Source organism: Sinocyclocheilus anshuiensis, unplaced genomic scaffold (assembly GCF_001515605.1).
Source record: "Sinocyclocheilus anshuiensis isolate Anshui unplaced genomic scaffold, SAMN03320099.WGS_v1.1 scaffold1454, whole genome shotgun sequence".
NCBI lineage: Eukaryota > Metazoa > Chordata > Actinopteri > Cypriniformes > Cyprinidae > Sinocyclocheilus > Sinocyclocheilus anshuiensis.
The window spans coordinates 33981-46934 of NW_015557135.1; the positions used below are offsets into that span (position 1 = coordinate 33981).

Below are 12954 nucleotides of genomic sequence, written 5' to 3' on the forward strand. Positions count from 1 at the left end.
GGAGGGGGGAGGAGGAGGAGGAAGGAGGGAGGGGCGGGTACTCTGGGTTCGGGCCAAAATTCCGAGCTCGGAGCCCTCCCCTTGGGCAGCACGCCAAATACGCATAACCTTTACACTGTTTATTATATGTAAGTGCGAACTCGTGAATCTAGATTTAAACTGACAGAGTGTGTCTGCCTCCCGAACACTGTTAGGTACATTATTGCAGAGTTTGTTCGCTAAATAGGAAAATGATCTGCTGCCCGCAGTTGATTTTGATATTCTAGGTATTATCAAATTGCCAGAGTTTTCAGAAGGCAGCGGGCGGTTCTGGTTGTCCTAATTAATGCAGCCTAACAATCCTTTATGCCGAGTTCACACTGCACGATTTTAGCCCGACTTTTCACTCGCCGACCGATTCACAATCGCGCTGTGTGCAATGATTTCTGACTGAAAATTACATCGGCGATGACCTACAGCCAATGAGATACCAAGATACAGGGCAGAGGGAAGTTCGGGGAGGAGTTATAGACCAGAATATCAGTATTTTAATAGATATATGAACATGCGATAAGAGCTTGCTCAAATACTGAGGTGCTAAACCATTTAGGGCTTTATAAGTAATTAGCAAGATTTTCGAATCTATACGTTGTTTAATTGGGAGCCAGTGCAGTGTTGACAGAACCGGGCTAATATGGTCATACTTCCTGGTTCTAGTAAGAACTCTAGCTGCTGCATTTTGGACCAGCTGGAGTTTATGTATTAAGCATGCAGAACAACCACTCTATAAAGCATTACAATAATCTAACCTTGAGGTCATGAACGTTAATTAGCATTTTGCAAATTAACATTTCTGCATTTTCCAATGAGAGCATAGGTCGTAATTTAGATATATTTTTGAGATGGAAAAATGCAGTTTTACAAATGCTAGAAACGTGGCTTTCTAAGGAAAGATTGATATCAAATAGCACACCTAGGTTCCTAACTGATGACGAAGAATTGACAGAGCAGCCATCAAGTGATGATGAAGAATTGACAGAGCAGCCATCGAGTGTTAGACAGTGTTCTAGGTTTTTACATGCAGAGGTTTTAGGTCCAATAATTAAGACCTCTGGTTTTTCAGAATTTAGCAGTAAGACATTACTCGTCATCCAGTCTTTTATATCTACTATGCGTTCCGTTATTTTTTCATATTGGTATGTTTTGCCAGGTTGCAAATAATTATAGAGCTGAGTATCATCAGCATAACAGTGAAAGCTAACACAGTGTTTCCTGATGATAACATGTAAAGTGTGAAAAGTAACGGCCCTAGTACTGCACTTTGAGGTACTCCATACTGCACTTGTGATCGATATGATGCCTCTTCATTCACTGCTACGAATTGATGGCGGTCAGATAAGTACGATTTGAACCATGCTAATGTGCTTCCAATAATGCCAACAAAGTTTTCTAGTCTATTCAAAAGAATGTTGTGGTCGATAGTGTCGAACGCAGTGCTAAGATCCAGTAGCACTAATAGAGAGATACAACCACGATCAGATGATAAGAGCAGGTCATTTGTAACTCCAATGAGAGCAGTCTCAGTACTATGATGCGGTCTAAATCCTGACTTGAAATCCTCACAGATACCATTTCTCTCTAAGAAGGAACATAATTGTGAGGATACTACCTGTTCTAGTATCTTTGAGAGAAAAGGGAGATTTGAGATCGGTCCATAATTAAGTAGTCTTTGGGGTCAAGCTGTGTTTTTTTAATGAGAGGCTTAATAACAGCCAGTTTGAAGGTTTTGGGGTTATATCCTAATGACAATGACAAATGAATAATAGTCAGAAGAGGATCTATGACTTCTGGAAGCACCTCTTTTAGGAGCTTAGATGGAATAGAATCTAACATACATGTAAGACGCATGCCCATTGCCTATCTACGGCAAGCCCCGAGGGGATAAATGCATTACACACACACACGCACGTAATGATCACCAGTACATCAAGAAATAGTGCAATAAAGTCTGTTACAATAAGATAAAGAAGCCCAGTTGTTTGACACCATAGCTCATGTCTTGTGTGTGTTTGTTTCACACAGACACTCTCACCCGTAAAACTATTAGTTAATTTTTTAAATGTCATGCTAAACATTTCTTCTTAAATTAAGCATTTTAAAAAATGTGGGGTTACAACTGACTTTCAAAAAGTGTTCGACTATTTTCCTTGAATGTCATGAAATTGCATGTAGAATAAAAGCTATGTCAGCTTAATTTAATGTCATTTAAACATTTAACACAAATTATTAAAATTATAACTGCAACCTAAAAATAAAAACAAATTCCATAGTTAACAATTAAATGTGTGTTTAACAATTAAGTGCATGGCAATAAAAACAGCAGCTCATGACACTGAATAACAAAAGAACACAAAAAGCTGAAAAGAGCCTACAGAAAGTAAAAATTTAAAATGATTTATTGTCTGTGATCATTTAAATTGGAAGGTCTTTTTGATAGTAATAATAAAAATAATTGCTGTGATGCTACATAAACTAAATGACTGAATTCTATTAACACAAACAGAGAAAAGCACAGAAACGCATGGTCACTCAGCAGGCCACACACACACACAGACACACACACTGATCTTATGGTCTATATGTGGATTTATTACACATATTTATTCTAATTCACGTTATTTCACAGACAGAGGTTCAGCTGCAGTATTAATGTCATGAAGAGAACAGAAGAGACTCTATAACATCTCACTGTTACTGATTTATCATGTAGCTCAAAGCATTATGGGTAGAATCTCTCATCAGTCTATTCTGATTCATCAACACAGTTTCACTGATCCATTATAAACAAAAAACCCAGGATAGAGCGTCTGAGTGAATGTGGTCTGGACTGTGTGGATGAGGCTCATTGTGTCAGAGACGCTGTAGAAGGACAGAGTTCCTGCACTGTGATCCACAAACACTCCTATTCTACTGCTGATGGACTTTACAGGGAGAATAGTCTCTATGTTATTGTGTCTGAATGAGTATCTGGAGGAAGAGCAGATCAAACTCCAGGACTGATTATTATATCCAAACCAACACTCATTACCCTTCCATCAACACAGTTTCACCGATGATCCAATAGAAACCCAAAACCCAGGATAGAGCGGCTGAGTGAATGTGGTCTGGACTGTGTGCATGAGGCTCATTGTGTCAGAGACGCTGTAGAAGGAAAGAGTTCCTGCACTGTGATCCACAAACACTCCTATTCTACTGCTGATGGACTTTACAGGGAGAATAGTCTCTATGTTATTGTGTCTGAATGAGTATCTGGAGGAAGAGCAGATCAAACTCCAGGACTGATTATTATATCCAAACCAACACTCATTACCCTTCCTGCTGATGCTCTTATATGACACTGATATAAACACCATTATCTCCACTCCACTGCAGCTCCCAGTAACAGCGTCCCCACACACTCTCTCTACACAACACCTGAGCAGAATAATCAAATCTGTCTGGATGACCAGGATACGGCTGATCTGTTTCAGTGGCTTTAATCACTCTGTTTCTCTCTGACAGACAGAGTTTTTTATTCACTGTGTTCAGATCCAGAGTGAGCTGATGGGAATCTGATGGAGATAAAACACATCAGAATCAGGATTTATGAATCTGTTCTCTCTGACAGACAGAGTTTTTTATTCACTGTGTTCAGATCCAGAGTGAGCTGATGGGAATCTGATGGAGATAAAACACATCAGAATCAGGAATTATGAATCTGTTTGATCTTTTCATGTAGCTGAACTCTTCATGTTCAGTGTATCATCAGTGTCTCAGTACAGATGAGCAGATATCTGTGCAAATCATCATTTACATCATCAACTTTAAAACTCTTCTTTCAGCTTCTACAGGAAGAACATGAACACACTCAGTGAGTTTCTGTTTGTTTTCTTACTGACTTACATTTTAGGAAGTCGTTCCTGGTTCTGGGAACAATGTTGGTGAATGTGACTGTGGAAATCAACAGACATGAACAGTGTGATTCTCATGATCCTGCATCCATTCCTAAGACATTTCTAATATGATGCTCTTGAGAGAGACTGGAAACTCTACAGAAAACAGAAATCAAAACTTATCAGCTCCACACTTCTATAGTCTTTTCAGCCATTTCTTTTTTCAAATGAGTGAGAGAGATGTGAACAAACATCATGTTTATATTTCCATGTTCAGTTTTAATGAAGGCTTCTATTAAACTACTGTATGGAATACTGAATGTAATGTATATTGGGGCAAATATTTGCTAGTAATTAGAGATGAACCGATTGCAATTTTCTTGTCCGATTCTGCTTTTTTTGTAAGTGTGACTTGCATGCCTCCTGTGTGGCTTTGATTGGAACTATTTTATTTGGTGAAATTGAGCAAAGCAAATCCAAATTGTATCTAAAATGTAAGTCACTTAATTTAACTTTTCTTTTATTGAAGTACTATTTTATAATCATTTATTGATTTTTATTTATTCACACACTCACTCAGGCTGCTCAAGCCTCATCTGACACAGCATCATACATTCAATACAGTCACCATTTACACTGAATGCAATAAAATCACAATCATTCTCGCATGAAAAGTTTTGCTGGCCAAGTTTTAGTGCTTCCCTAGTTATTTTTGTTATTGGCGTTTTAATCAGGCTTCTTGTTCTTAATTCAGAATTCTCTCTCACTTGCCCCTTTAAAAAATCTACTTGTCACAGACAAACGTTATTTGAGCCCTGTGGTTCCCCAATGGTTTACATTGGCCCTACACATATTACAAATTGTGAACTTTGTCTCTTCTTCACTCACAGTGAAGAACTTCCACGCTGATGACATGTTTACATGCGGATGTGAGTGAAAGTGTGACATCAAAACGGACCAATCAGAAGAATCAGCAGACTATAGCCTCGGTTATACTCCAGTTCGGATGCATACACGGACAGCTGCAGACAGCACAGATGCGGAATACTTGTATTTATACTACTGAAAGTGTATGGTTTTGTTCCACACATGCGCAGTAGATCGGCTTAAACAATAAACAAACATGTAAACAGTAAACAAACAATTGCTCAATTAGGCAATTTCCCTCCATGGATTATTGCACATCTGGCTGTCTTTATGTTGTTTTATTCTTCACACAGCTTCTCTTCAAATTCGACGTCCATGTTGTTTCTCCAGCGCATGCGCAGTTGGTGCTTTTGTAGCCTACTGACAAAAAATGTGAGGCAAGCAGATGTTCGCAAAGAGCCTTCGCATACACCCTCCAATGACGATTTTTACATCACGCGGATCCTAGCGGACCCTCGCACACACGGAAATTATAACACAGGCTTAATTGACCGTCTGGTCTGGGCCCATCATGCAGAAAACTGGGCCGGTCGATCGGTGCATCTCTACTAGTAATGCTATAACACCTGATTTCACTAGTAGCCTAGATTAGATTTAAAAAGTACATTATTTGACTGGAAATGCACTTTTTAAATGTTTCTATTGAATGCAGTCACTTATAATCACTATAAAAAGCAAAAACAATATTACACAATAAACAATAGAATTGTTAATTTGCAAAAGCATTAAATAATTTGATTACATACTGATTCAGTGACAGTGTGCAAATTGGTATGTCTAAATCAGTTCTGCATTTTCAGCAAAGCAGAATTATGAATATTTCTATGCTGGTGTGACCATTGACAGAAACACAATTTCAGTACTTATACACAAAAGTATTTAAATGTAATTGTATTCTTACTGTCACTGCCACTAATTGCATAAATCATGTTTTTTGGTAGTTTTTCACTGCAAAACAACGCAGAAAACCCTGTACGTATTGCCACAATTTTTGAAAAAAGCTGCAGCATATTCAGTCATTTTAAGCCAAATATAAGTCCCTTAAATCCTGATGGGCTGATTGCTAATATATAGCCTCACTTCATGTTTGGGGACTTCATGATCAAATTCATCAATGTGTTACAAGCAAATAAAAATCAGTTTCATCAGGTTTGAGGATCATTTGATCCAATTTAGATGAACTTTACTCAGAATTGGTACTATTGAGTTCACAAAAAAAATTAGGTAAAAGTTCAAATGTTGACGTTTTGAACTGTTGGTGGCGCTACTGGTGTTTGACAGCTAAATATATCTTCCAGAAGAACGAGCTCAGAGAAATGATTCCTAAGAGATTTCCAGAGCTGAAAGCAGCATCTCTTTCAGAAAAAAGATGATCAGATGAGAGTCTGACTGATGATTATATAATAAAACACTCATGAAATGTTTCTCTGTGAGTCTCTGTCACAGCAGGATCTGGCTCAAGTCCACTATGATACTGTTCTTCTAGATCTCTGTTACCTGCAGGAACTGGATGTGATCCTGTGTGTGTGAAAGCTGCTCCAGCTCAGCGTCTCTCCTCCTCAGATCGTTGATCTCCTGCTCCAGTTGCTCCAGTCGTCCTTCAGCTCGACTCACTGCAGTCTTTTCCTGATCTGTGTGTGTGAAAACTGCTCCAGCTCAGCGTCTCTCCTCCTCAGATCGTTGATCTCCTGCTCCAGTTGCTCCAGTCGTCCTTCAGCTCGACTCACTGCAGTCTTTTCCTGATCTCTGATCAGCCGTATAAGCTCAGAGCGGCTTCTCTTAATGGAGCGGATGAGCTCAGTAAAGATCCTCTCACTGTCCTCCACTGCTGTCTGTGCAGAGCGCTGTTAGGACACACAGTGATTCAGGCTTCAGTGAGTCTGAACTGAGACGGAGACAAACTTCTCTTCTTCTCCAGACTCACCTTATGAGACTCCACAGCCTCTCTCAGCTGCTGAAGATCTTTCTCTCTCTGCTGGATTCTCTGCTGGAACGCCTTCTGCATCTCCTTCAGCTGCTTCTGCAGAACAAACAGATGATAGTGAATGTCACAGAAAACGCCTCAACGGTATGAACGTTGGGGTCGTAGAACCTGACGAAGGTGAGTGGCATAGACCAACCCGCAGCGTTACAAATATCCTGCATATCCACACCCGACAGGAAGGCCTTGGAGACCGCCACACTTCGGGTGGAGTTAGCCCTGAACCCCAAGGGCAAGGGGAGACCAGAGGACTCATAGGACATGGAGATGGCATCAACGATCCACTGACTGAGGGTCTCCTTAGTGGCAGGCAGACCCCTCTTGGAAGGACCATAACAGACAAATAATTGGTCAGACTTCCTCCACATCGCTGCTCTGTGGACGTATTGGACACATACAGTTAAGCTTCTGATGGTCTGGAACCCGGAAGGGAGGAGGACAGAAGGCCTGGGGTACAGAAAAGCTTTGGCCAAACCAGGCGCAAAGTCTAGGAAGGAGGGGGCCACTGACAGGGCCTCCAAATCTCCGACTCTCTTCAGCGATGAGATGGCTAATAGGAAGACAGTCTTTAGTGTCAGAACTCGATCTGAAACCTCCTCTAAAGGTTCAAAAGGAGGTTTACAGAGAGCCTCCAGGACCACAGCCAGGTCCCACGGGGGGACACGAGAGCGTACCGGGGGCCTCATCTCAGCACACTGCGGAGAAAACGTGTAACCATGGTGTGTCTTCCCACAGACTGACCACCGAGAGGGGCGTGGTAAGCAGCTATGGCCGCCACGTACACCTTCAGGGTGGAGTGGGTCAACCTTGTGGAGAATTGAGCCTGCAAGAACTCCAGCACTGAACCGACCGGGCAGTTAACTGGGTCAAGCTGGCGATCTCCGCACCAGGAAGTGAAGAGTTTTCACTTCAGGGCATACAGTTTCCTCATTGAGGGAGCTCTGGATTGGAGGATGGTCTCAACAACCTCGGTTGAGAGACTAGAAGCTATGAGTTGTGCCCCCTCAGGGGCCATACCCACAGCTTCCACAGCTCCGGGCGGGTGTGAATGATCATACCCTCCGCTTGTGAGAGGGGATCCCTCGTGACGGAAATCTCCCTTGGAGAGCCGTTGAGAAGGGAAATCAGGTCCAAAAACCATACTCGGACCGGCCAGGATGGGGCTACTAGTAGCAGATGGACCCCGTCCCGGCACACTCTCTCCAGAACTCCCGGGAGCAGAGCAATCGGGGGAAAGGCATACAGACAAAGCCTCAGCCAAATCTGTACCATGGCGTCCAGTCCGAGAGGGGCTTGGATGAGTCAGAGAGAACCAGAGGGACATATCCACCTGAGCCTGGCCAAACATTCTCCAAATCTGACACACCACATCTGGGTGGAGTCTCCATTCCCCGGGCCTCGGCCCCTGTCTCGACAGGATGTCTGCTCCCTGGTTGAGATGCCCAGGGATGTGAACTGCTCTCCACAAAAGGAGTTTCCCTTGGGCCCACACAAGGATCTGGTGCACCAGCCTGTACAGGGGGCGTGAACGCAGACCTCCCTGGTGGTTGATGTAAGAGACCACCGCTGTGTTGTAGGTGCACACCATTATATGATGGCCTCTCAGGTCTGGGAGAAAGTGTTTCAGCGCTTGAAAATGGCCAACATCTCCAGGCAGTTCATGTGCCACATCAGGGCTTCTTGGTCGAAGACTTCTTGGCCAGAAGGACGGTCCTCAGGTCAGCCTTCGACTTTGAAGCCTTCGACCACGAGCGTCGCCATGAGCCCCGATCCCCACACTCAATCTCTGTGCCTCCCGGTACGTCCAGCAGCCCCATGAGCTAGAGAGCAGCGAGGGAGGAACCGCTGAAACTCCGCTTGTTTACAGGTCTCCTGAAACCTGTCGACGACGGAATTGACGGCGTCACCAAACAGGCCAGAAGGCGCAAGCGGGGCGTCGAGAAGGAAGACCCTGTACTTCTCTTTAATGTCAGACAGGGTCAGCCATAGATGCCTCTCCGCAGCCACTAAGGCTGCCATAGACCGCCCGATAGCTTTGGCGGTCTCTTTCGTGGCACGGAGAGACAAATCAGCTGTTCGCCGGAGTTCGTTAATATCATCGGCTTTAACTTCCTCACCCTCATTTAGCAGGTCTGCTTGGTATGCCTGTAATACAGCCATCGTGTGAAGGCATGCACCAGCCTGACCTGTCGCTGTGTACCCTTTGCCCACCAGCGCTGAAATGGTACGAAGCGGCTTGGTGGGCTTTTAGGGACAAGGAGACAGATAGCCCACAAGTGTCTGTTCAACCCGGGGCATCGCCCTATAACCGTGCTCATTTAGTCCCACAACATTGGAATAATCGACTAACGATGGACTAAAGAGGCAGGCCGAAAATTGGTCTTGCCCATGATCCCGACACCTCGGTGTGGAGATCGGGGAAGAACGACAAGCCCCGGCGTGGAGGGAGCGGCTTAGACTGTAAAAAGCGTTCATCAAGCTTGTTGTTATCACCCTTACGAGCTCCTCATACTGGGTGGACTGAGGGGGTTCATGTCTCCTCGAAGAGAGCCCTCAGGGAGCGAAGCGTCCGCAGTGAGAGGTGTTCGCAATGCAGGCAGTCAGCTCCCTCGAGAGCTGACTCAGTGTGCTTCGCTCCCAAGCAAACAGCGCAAAGGCCTAAATTGATGCTTGCTTTTATCATGCCCGCCCTTGGACTTGTCTTTTGTTTTTGGCATTGCTGCTTTGTTTGATATAGTGACAGACAACGGTAAATAAGACACACACAGAGCGCTTCGCTGAATGACAGAAGCTGCCGCTGTTTCCACCGCACATGCTTTTATAGCTTCCTAGTCGCTACGTCACCCCGTCCGTGACGTCTCACCTATCCATTGGACTGATTACACACGTAATTCAGAGCGTGGTCACGCTGAAGGCGTTCCCAAAGCGTCTCGATGCAGCTCGAGTTCCTGAAGGGGAACTACTGGGACTAAATCATCGTGTGAAAAGATGAATTCAGTAAAAGTGGAGCTGATAACTAATGGCTGTAGGTTCAAACTCCAGAAATGATTTCAGTTACAATCATCGTATATGAATTATCGTGAAGATTAAGGCTTGTTTCACACCGCATGCGTACATATAGTAAAAGTGAAACTAATTCAGACATAGAGCTTCATACTGACAGTGTTTCTGCTGTGTAATTAAGCTGTGACTGTACACTGAAAATAGACTATTGGATCACTGCACTGAGTATTAACTTGATCAGTAGTTTTAAATACCTGTTTCTCTGTCCTCTGTGCTGCAGCTGATACAATGTTGTGCTTTTTATGTTCATATTTCGTACACAGCACGCAAATGCATTGTTTGTCAGTAATACAGTACATTTCCAGATGCTTCTCATGTTTTTGGCAGATCATCTCCTGCAGTCGTCCAGTGGCATCAGTCACTTTGTGTCTCTTTCCTTTAAACCAACTCTCGTGTTGTTCAAGGTGATTCTGACAGTAAGAGTTCAGACACACCAGACAGGTCTTGGCGGCTTTGTATTTTCTTCCAGTACAGACATCACACTGCACATCTCCAGCTCCAGCGTAACAGTCAGCAGGACGTTTCCTCTTCTTCAGTTTCTCCACCACTTCAGCCAGCATGGTGTTTCTAGCTAAAGCAGGTCTTGGACTGAAGGTCTGTCTGCACTCAGGGCAGCTGTAGACTCTCATCTGATCCTCCTGATCCCAGCAGCGTTTAATACAGTTCTTGCAGTAACTGTGTCCACAGGGAATGGCCACTGGATCCTTCAGGAGATCCAGACACACTGAACACATGAACTCATCTTGAGAAATTTTTGCTTCTGCCATTTTACTGCATGCATACAGAGACACAAACACACAACAGCTCAACTACACTTCAGTTTCTCTTTCCCTGAAAGCAGGTGATTCCTGTTTCCTCGTTCTGTGTTTGAGTCACGTGAGTAAAACAGGTGTGTCAGTGAGTCTGTAAAGCAGTTTCTTCATTTCTGCTCCTGTAGAGTCACATTAACACACACTGTAAAAATCATAGGAAATGAAACACACAATCAACTGTTTAACATGCAAGAGAATCTTTCTCTCATTTTGATTTTGCTCTTCTATAGCAAAAACATTTATTCCAGTGTATGTAAAATCACAGTAAATAACTATAGGATCCATCAGACTGTTTCAGATGCTGGAGAATCTTTGTGTGATTTTGCTCTTTTCTCTGTCAGTGGAGGCTGATACAGGTATCTGCTGTTACCATGGTTAATGTGTGATGTCAGACTGTTGCTCCCTCTGCTGGCCACACTGTCAATCACATCCATGAGTGATTAATCACATTCACTCAATCTAGATCACATGAGAATAATTTCAGTTTGTAAAATTTTTCTTTGTAAAAGATTTCTAAATCACTGCATGCTCACAACATTTGCAGAGACAGAATGAGTTCTAAACAACACTGCATAACTTACATTTTATACACTTTAAGAGTCTCCCATCAATAACAGACCGTTTCCTGAGAATGACGACACAGTTATTATTAACACTGTATATCTAGCAGTTTTTTCATATTTGAAAGAATATGACATTTACAACACTGAACGTTTTGTGCATTTATTACACTATATTTGGTGTTTTATTACCTTGGCATAAAAAAAAAAATACTACTTACCGCTTTCTAATGTATTGACGACAAGGAGACCGCATGTGGTTGAACTGAATGGGCTTTACTTGTGTGTGTTCAGTGATAAAGATGTTAGTGCAATAGCACCTCACAGCGTACACTCCATTACCACACAACATATAGGGTAGAGTGGGGGAAACCCCCCCCTCCCTTAAGGACTGTTAATTTTTTTAATTAAAAAAACTTAATTTGTACCAATGGGGCATTTAATGCCCCCCAGTCTGACAAAGCAATTTGCTTTAAATATTTACAGCAAAATCAGAGTACAGGCAGTTTTAGCTTAAAATTAAAAAGAATATAATCAATAATTATGAATTACAACATTTTAATAGACTATTTGAAACATTTTGTAAGCTGATGTTAACTGGCTAGCTAACTACAAATATTTGTATTCAACCAACTAGGTAGAATACATTTGATGGAAAAACGAAGGATTTGATGTTCAGAACAGAATAACTACAGTAATATCCCACTGCCCCTTGGGGACGTTTTACCCCACTAACTGTTTGAGAAAACAAATTATGTCATTCTGAAAATATAATTATATTTGTATTAAATAACACGTACTCCCTATATACAGGCCCTACTGTTCTCATATCATATATAACTGTGATGTTCAACAAAACAACAAGCTTTAAAACACTTTTTTCTTACTGCTGAAAGTTAGATCATTTAATGTGAAATCCGTTTTCTCTCCAGTACACCACCAGTGTAAGCTTCATGGTGAAAACTTCTGCATCACTGTTGTCAATGTAGTCCGTAGTTACAATACAAATGTATCTTGATTTTATCTTGTGGTAATTTTAGGAAAAACAGTAGGAGGCGTTTTCCCCCACTCTACCCTACACATTATACAAGACACGCTTATTTGCATGTTTCTGATACAACGGCAAATTTGACATCTTTCGGTCATAATGACAGTCAGTTAACAGTTTCGGCCATAATAACGATAATAATCAATCTCTTGATACATTGCAAAGTCACAGAAACACTGTCATTGATTTGTTGTAGTTTTCATTCACCAGATGATTTCCCAACTATGATGACCTCTGCTTCTGAGAACCTCAGAAAGAAGGTCCATCAGACACTGCCAAAACATCTACTGCAAGATCAGGAAATATTAGAGATGTAAACGTTGTTCCATCAGCAGGTCCGGACTGGCCATCGGGAGCACCGGGAGAATTCCCGGTGGCCTGGCGGCTGATTTGGCCCGCTGCCCTGTTTTTGTTTTTTTTAGTAGTTGTTATTATTAATAATATTTTATAATTTTGCCTTCCCAATGTACCAGTGATCATTTCAGATTGTGTCATTCGATGAATCAATAATAAATCATACATCGGTTAGTCTTGACTGGCAGCACTGCTATCCCTGATAGCACACGTACATCACAGAGACGTCTATTTGACGTCTACATTTACATCTGCAAGATGTATTTTTCAGAGGGTTTGCTCAACTGCAATATGTCTA

The 12954-nt window shown here is 42.4% G+C and overlaps 1 protein-coding gene across 1 annotated transcript; it reads right to left on the minus strand.

Annotated features, from left to right (window-relative positions):
* Nucleotides 1–6265: 6265 nt before the first annotated feature.
* LOC107678061 (E3 ubiquitin/ISG15 ligase TRIM25-like) lies at nucleotides 6266–10676 on the minus strand. Its single transcript, XM_016473176.1, has 4 exons — nucleotides 10077–10676; nucleotides 6763–6858; nucleotides 6566–6682; nucleotides 6266–6464 (listed from the first exon to the last, which is right to left on the minus strand). The coding sequence occupies exons 1-4, from the start codon at nucleotides 10647–10649 to the stop codon at nucleotides 6321–6323; spliced, it is 930 nt and encodes a 309-aa protein (XP_016328662.1). The 5' UTR covers nucleotides 10650–10676; the 3' UTR covers nucleotides 6266–6320.
* Between the last annotated feature and the right edge of the window lie 2278 nt (nucleotides 10677–12954).